This window comes from Penaeus vannamei, chromosome 1 (genome assembly GCF_042767895.1).
Source record: "Penaeus vannamei isolate JL-2024 chromosome 1, ASM4276789v1, whole genome shotgun sequence".
Taxonomy (NCBI): Eukaryota; Metazoa; Arthropoda; class Malacostraca; order Decapoda; family Penaeidae; genus Penaeus; species Penaeus vannamei.
Genome location: NC_091549.1, coordinates 41,099,623 through 41,107,122, shown reverse-complemented (window position 1 = coordinate 41,107,122; position 7,500 = coordinate 41,099,623). Strand labels below are relative to the sequence as shown.

General features: G+C 43.3%; 1 protein-coding gene across 1 annotated transcript in view; it reads left to right on the top strand.

Moving 5' to 3' along the window:
- LOC113828157 (uncharacterized) overlaps positions 1-7,500 on the top strand; it is a 110,666-nt gene that overhangs the window by 44,778 nt on the left and 58,388 nt on the right. Inside the window, exon 2 of the mRNA XM_070123101.1 lies at positions 4,583-4,751. Coding sequence (XP_069979202.1) covers positions 4,583-4,751 — 169 coding nt within the window. The remainder of the gene's footprint in view (positions 1-4,582; positions 4,752-7,500) is intronic.

Genomic DNA, 7,500 nt, shown 5'->3' with positions numbered 1-7,500 from the left:
AGACAGCATAAAAAAGATGCAGGCTTACTAAAAGGAAAATAAAGAACGTTATTCTCCACAGATATTGTCTGCAAGCTCACAGAAAAATATAGACTGTAAAATATGTTGACTAGACAAAAAAAAACGCTTTCTTAAAAAAAGAAAATCACATAATATTGCACAAAAAATGGATACAGAATGTGCGACTCTCACATTTTATATAAAAAGAATAAAATTCACAGGGATTTCCCGCCTAGAAAAACACAGTTTTGCAAGATTCAAGAGAGAGAAACAAAAAAGCATCGGCAGTCAGACGGAAGAGTTCCATCATCCGATAGATTCTATCTCTCAAGCGAAGAGCATCTGAGCATGAGGAATAAAACCAGTGCGGAAAAGAGAGATGATTTCGAAAAATTGGATCTGTTTATCCCTGTCGAGATGATACTAGGTTCGTAGCCCTCGTTCTCAAAATGATGGGTAGAACAGATTCAATCTAAGCGGTAAAAAAAAAAACGAGAGAATAGATAAGAAAAACATTTCAAATTGCAAAACAAGCTGTTGTTTGCATCATGGAATAGGAAAAGAGAATTTAAATGAGATAATTTGTTTAGCTAAGAGAGTCGGAGCGATCGGGAGAGCGTGTTCGATCGTCTGAAGTAGAATTGTGACGTCTATATTCATCACTGATACATGTGCTTGAATTCTTTATATTATGATTTTATTGCGAAATGAGGTATCCCTTTTTTAACAGTTATTGTCATGATTACTGCCATTATCATTATCTTCCTTTAAAATCGACACTTTATCACGCTTTTTAATATATTTTTTTATGATTACTTCGATAGGTTTCTTAGTCCCAAAATATGTGGTTTAGGTATTTCTTCACGTCGTAAAAATCCAAAACTCGCACGAGAACAAAACGATTATCGACAGGGAACTTGCTAACTTTTAATTACCGAAAGATGTAATTAAGATATTCGAACATTAATACGCACAGAAGTTGATACTAAAGGATTATCGTCTTTGTGCCTCTCCCTTTTTCATTCCTTCGGGTTTAAGGGAAAGGGGAAGTTCCTTAAGGAGCAATGAAGGGGGGGGGGGGAGGTAGGCGGGGTGTGAGAAGGAAGGGGAGAGAGAAGGGGAAAAAGCAAGAGAGAGGGATGTTAAGAGGAAGAGGGAGGAGGAGGAAAGAAGGGAGGATGGCGGAAGGAGGAAGGATTGGCGGCGGAGAAAGGAAGGGGAAGAAGAAAAGAGGTGGGGAGGGAAGGGGGGGGGAGAAAGAAATGGGTAAGGAGGATGGGGTGAGGGAAGGATGGAAAGCCGGAAGAGAAAGGAAAGGGGAAAGAGGCAAGGAAAAGGGAAGGGAAAGAATAACAAAAGAGAACAAAAATAGAACAGGAAAAAGAACACAGGGATAAGAAACGAAGAGACGAGAAGGGAGAGAAGACAAAAAAGAAAAGAGCAAAGGGCAGAGGAAGAGGGGAGAGTGACAGGGTCCGCTGAGCCTCTTCTCGGAGGAGTGAATTGAGCCTCTCCTCTCGCCAGTCTCTCCGGCTCAGGACATCCCGGGCGCCGTGACTGCCTGATCAAAGACTGGCTCCCTCCGCCTGGCACTGATTAAGGGGCCGCTCATGGCACTGGCACCGACGCCGATCCCTTCCTCCCTCCGAGGGGCTTTCCGCTCCCTTCCGTCTCGACTCTGTCCCTCGCGACCTCGGCTCCTCGCTTCCGCTCCTTCTTTTCTCGCCTCTCTGCTCCTCGCTTGGGGGTCGGGCGGTTTTTCCTTTTTTTCTCTCTCTCTTACTTTGTGTTCTTGTGTTTTCTTGTTATCTTCCTTTCTGTGGGTATTACTGTAGTTATTATTGCTATCATTGTTGAAATACTCATCGTTATCATATTCATCATCATTATTATTATTATCATCTTCACAATCTGAAGCAGTACTACCTGTTGAAATACTTATCGTTATCATATTCATTATTATCATCATCATCATAATTATCTTAACCACTATCACAATCTGAAGCACTACCACCACCAACAGCAACACCATCACCATCGTCCTCCTGCTCCACCTCATCATCATCATCATCACCATCATCACCATCATAATCAGCATCACCACCACTACTATCATTATGTACCTAATCTTCCTTTTACTCTACACTATATCACTAATACTGCACAACCCCAGTCACCACCACTGACATCACCAAACCTAGGACAGACAAACAAACAAACAACAAACAAACAAAGAGCGCCCCCTGCATGGCCAGAATCCATGAAAAATGAAAATGTACACTGCAGGTAATGCTGAAAATCTGCCTCTTCATCATGGCATTTTATTACATTTTGGCCGCGCCGCTCCTGCAGCATCCGATAGAAATATTGCTGGTGTATCTGCTGCCATTTATAAAAGTATTATGAAGGAAATGAATCTGGAATTTCTCGCATCAAGATTCCCTGCGGTTTTTTTTCTGTGCTTGCGTTTCTTCGGTTCTGAGGAAGATGTGCTTGCTTGAGCTTCATTTGCGTGTGAAGCGAGGGAGAAATGGAAACGTTCCCTCCGCATGTTTAAAATCTCTCTCTCTCTCTCTCTCTGCCTGCCTACCTGTCTATCTCCCTCTCTCTCTCTTTCTTTGCCTGACGGACTGATTGCCTCTCTCTCTCTCTCTGCTTGACTGACTACCTGCCTGCATGTCTGCTTATCTGTCTGTCTGTCTGCCTCTCTCTCTCTCTTTCTCTCTCTCTTTCTCTCTCTCTCTCTCTCTCTCTCTCTCTCTCTCACTTTCTTTCTTTCTCTTTTTCTTTCTCTCTCTCTCGCTCTCTCTCTCTCTTTCAGTCTATCCATCAGCGTCTCCATCCGTCCCCTTCTTTCTCATTTTCCTTTTCTCTTCCCCGTCTCTTCATTCCCCCCTTGGCTTCATCCCTTCTCTCTTTCCGTCCCTCCTTCACGCTCTCCATCATAGTGCAAGGACACGTACAACTAGTACAAGGCACTACGACATCGAACTTTCCCCATGCATGCTCGTCAAGCTTTCCAAGAAAGAGAAAAAGAAGAAAATGAAAAGAAAAGAAAAAAAGGAGAAAAATACAATAGTGTTTTTGAAGTCGCGAACCGCGGGCAAGTACCCAGGGTTCAGAAGCGAAATAACTTGAGAGAGAGAGAGAGAAAAATGGTAAATTGTAATCGTCGTTGAGACTGGCGTTAGAGTCCTCTCCTGATTGTAACTGATAAGCTGTAATTGGATTGCATTTACGATTATCGCTGTTTATGGTCTAATGGGTGAAAGTGATGGCGCGGTATCACGGGTGGATCTTGCCGTGAACGTTTGTGGGTGCGTTTAAGTGCGTGTGTGTCAGTGTGAATGTTTGCGTGTGTGTGTGAGTGTGAGTGTGTGTATGTGTGAGTATGTGTGAGAGTGCTTGTGTGTGTGTGTTTGTGTTTGTGTGTGTGTGAGTACTTGTATGTCTGCGGAAAGTAAGTGTGTATGCATGTATGTATGTATGTGAGTGTGTGTCGGTATGTGTACACAGGTTTGTATATGGGCGTATGTTCATTATCATATGCATTATTTACGAGTTCATTTGAGTATGTGTGTGTGTGCTTTGGACGAAGACATGCGTCTATCCACGCTGCCGTCACAGCGTGGAGAAAATGCCTTTTCTTCGCGTGACAGAATCAGACCCGCACTCTTTTTCGGCGCGAAATACAGCAGTACAGATTCTCACAGGTTTGAGAAAACCTTGCAACAGACAATACAGCCAAAATTTTACTGCGATTCCATAAAGAATATACGAAATAAGAACACCCCAACAAGGTCACCTGGAAATGTTCGTTCTGTGTTTTCGAGGGAGTCAGTATCAAGCAAGTAGCGGGTCTGCAACACTATGCAGTTAATTGCAATAATCCAGGCAATCTGTGACACGGGGCCGCAGTCCCTGGCGGTAGTTAGTGTCAATTACAAAAGCTGATTTGCCGAGATTATCATTATCGATAAAATCAGTGATTGAGATTTGCCACGAAATGGATTTTGTTTAAAAATGTTCTCTATGAAAACTGTCAATAAAATTGAAAGGCGGAAACGGAAAATAGATCTGGAATTACAAGTGTTCGCTTGGTTGAAGTGGAATGGAGAATCTTTTCTATACTTTATCTTCATTAACACACAGTTCTATTCAAATATTTTACTTCTTTTAATGATAATAGAAGTTTTAGGCCTTCTTAGCTTTTTGGTTACCTGTATTTCTGTATTTTTGTAGCTATAACAATGTTATTTTTTAATGTTTATCCATGGTGTTTATCCTTGATGGGATAATGTTTGTCTGTGATGCTACTTCATATACCTATCAGTTATCACTCGTTATCAAACTTTCCACAGATATCTAAATCTATTTGACCTTATACCTTTAGATTTGATACACAAAACACCCACTTGAATGAAGAAAATGTTCCCTATATGATCTTTTCTGTACTCAATATAAAACCAATTTTCCTTATTCTACTAAACAACACACAAACAAGACGAACGAAAAGGAAATACACGCACAAGACGAAACCATTTCCCCACTCACTGATTTCCTTCCTCTCTGTCCCCCGCAGGTGAGCATTGAGCTCCACCAGCCGCTGAAGCTGAGGCGACAGGACGCTGGGTCTCAGGCTTACATGGGTTCCCACTCTCACAGCATTAGGTTCCGGCGGCAGACATCCAAAGTCATCTACCTCGTCCCAATGCATGGGGGCATCTGGACCCTCTGCGTGGGGCTCTCAGGTGAGTGGGGGAGGGAAGGAGGAGGTGAAGGTGGAGGTTATGGAGAAGGAGAAGGAGGAGGAGGTGGAAAAGATGAGGGTTTTGGGGAAGGAGGAGGAGAAGGTGGAGAAGGTGGGGGTTATGGAGAAGGAGGAGGAGGAGGAGGTGGAAAAAGTGAGGGTTATGGAGAAGGAGAAGGAGGAGGAGGTGGAAAAGATGAGGGCTATGGGGAAAGAGGAGGTGGAGAAGGTGGGGGTTACAGAGAAGGAGGAGGAGGAGATGGAAAAGGTGAGGGTTATGGAGAAGGAGGAGGAGGAGGAGGTGGAAAAAGTGGGGGTTATGGAGAAGGCGGACGTGGAGATGGAGAAGGTGGGGGTTATGGAGAGGGAGGAAGAGGAGGTGGAGAAGGTGGGGGTTATGGGGAAGGAGGAGGAGGAGGTGGAAAAAGTGGGGGTTATGGAGAAGGAGGAGGTGGAGGTGGAGAAGGTGGGGGTTATGGAGAGGGAGGAGGGGGAGGTGGAGAAGGTGGGGGTTATGGGGAAGGAGGAGGAGGAGGAGGTGGAAAAAGTGGGGGTAATGGAGAAGGAGGAGGTGGAGGTGGAGAAGGTGGGGGTTATGGATAAGGAGGAGGAGGAGGATGTGGAAAAGGTGGGGGTTATGGAGAAGGAGGAGGAGGAGGAGGAGGTGGAAAAGGTGAGGGTTATGGAGAAGGAGGAGGTGGAGAAGGTGTGAATTATGGAGGAGGAGGAGGAGGTGGTGGAGAAGGGGGGGCTTATGTAGAAGTAGGAGTAGGAGGTGGAAAAGGTGGGGGTTATGGAGGAGGAGAGGGAGGAAGTGAAGGTGTGGGTTATGGAGAAGGAGGAGGTGGAGGTGGTGAGGGTTTGAGGGAGAATGGAAAGACGGAGGTATGGGCTTCGTTGGGAAATGGGGAAAGTAGTTTATGAGGAAAGAGAGAAGGAATGGGGTTTGGGTCGGATATATTCGTAGTAAAGGGGTTGGCGTGTTATGATTAAAAATGGGGAAGGGGGTTTATTGGTTCACAGAGAAAAGAGGGGAAGACTTTAACTATTTCCAAAAGAATGGCTTCGCGGCTTTTGACAAGGAGAAAATTGAATAGTTTCTGGCAGAGACATATTGGCAGTCCTTGAGAAGTGCCAAATAGCTGGAGTAAAAGGGGAAGGACAGCGAATCATGATAAAGGTGAGCAGAAATGTTCGCACAAAGAAAGAAGTTCAATAGATATCGAGAATCTTCAGTTCAGCGGCTCCGAAAAGCAATAGACGACGAAATCGAGAAAGCAATCAACAGACAGACTGGGACGAGACTTAAGATGGGAAATAAAACAGATTGCAGAGGATGTGAAGAGGGATAGAGCCTGAGGGGAGAGATCAAACCGAGGCATATATTGAAGAGGGGAAACGATAACACAGGCTGTAGAGAACACGGCGGAAAATGATCGTCTGAAAGTATATGGTCTTTAAAATCCAATTTAAAGAGACGCTCTTCTGACCTCCTTAGAAACAAACTTTCTTAAAAGCGTCTCGTTCTGGGAGAATTTAGAAAGCATTCATTGTAACTAAAGAAGAAAAAAGAAAAGAAAGAGAACAAAGAGAAAAAGAAAAGAAAGAAAGAAAGAAAGAAAGAAAGAAAGAAAGAAAGAAAGAAAGAAAGAAAGAAAGAAAGAAAAAGAAAGAAAGAAGAAAGAAAGAAAAAAAAAATATATATACATACACACTCCTGTTCTCGATTTTGTAGGTGTAGCGTATTGCAGGTTGTGTAAAGTGAATGTGAATTTTACGAAACCGAGAAAGACGAATCGACGAGGGGAGCGAAGGGAAACCGATACTGACAACCTCCCTCGCCTATGTAAGCAATGAAATCTTACATTCGACTTCGGGAAAGATGCATGTGTGTGTCCATGCATGCACACCACCGAGAGGAATGTTTAGTCTTGCATCTTCTGTAGAGATACGAGGATATGAATACATAATTAGATTTCTCCAGAGAGAGAGAGAGAGAGGCGATTCTTCTTTTATTTTCTCCAGCTTTTAAGAAAATGCCAGAAACAACCCACTTTCTCGCTCTTGTTTTATGCTTCGAGAAGGAGAGAGAAAAGTCTTATGTAATCATTTTCATCACGCAATTGCCTCGAAGTCTTGCAAAGTGCTCGGAACTATTATTTACGCTATCACACTGTTTCTTACGTGTGTGAATGCTAATAAACCAGCAAGGAGAATACACCTAAAGTATTTAGATACTCACAGATGTATGGCGGGTATATGATTACCTTCCCTGGCAGGGATTCGAACCCTTTATACACTAGACGCTACGTAGAATAAGTGGTATAAACAAACTGAACCACACGTCCTGCTAAAAGAATTGTTAAAACTAGGATCATACTAGTTTCACAGGAATCGCATTTCTATTCCCAATAGACACGCGTTGAAATTGCCTCGAAAACAAAAAATCCAATATATCCCGAGATTTCTACGTGATCTGGAATATTGTAGTAATCTTACTTCCTTCTATCTCCCTCCTTTCATCCACCTTCCTTCCTTCTCTTCTTTACTCTCACGTCCCTTCTTCTTTTTCCTCAAGCCAGTGTACACAACGACCTCAAAATTTATAACATTGCTTTTACTATCATCAAGTTCGAGAGAAAAAGAAGCAATTCCACCATACAGATTCCCATAACTGTGGCATCGCGCTTTTATCTCTCATACTGCTGACTTCCCGTTTTATGTGTCTTGTGTCTACATAGCCTGAGGGG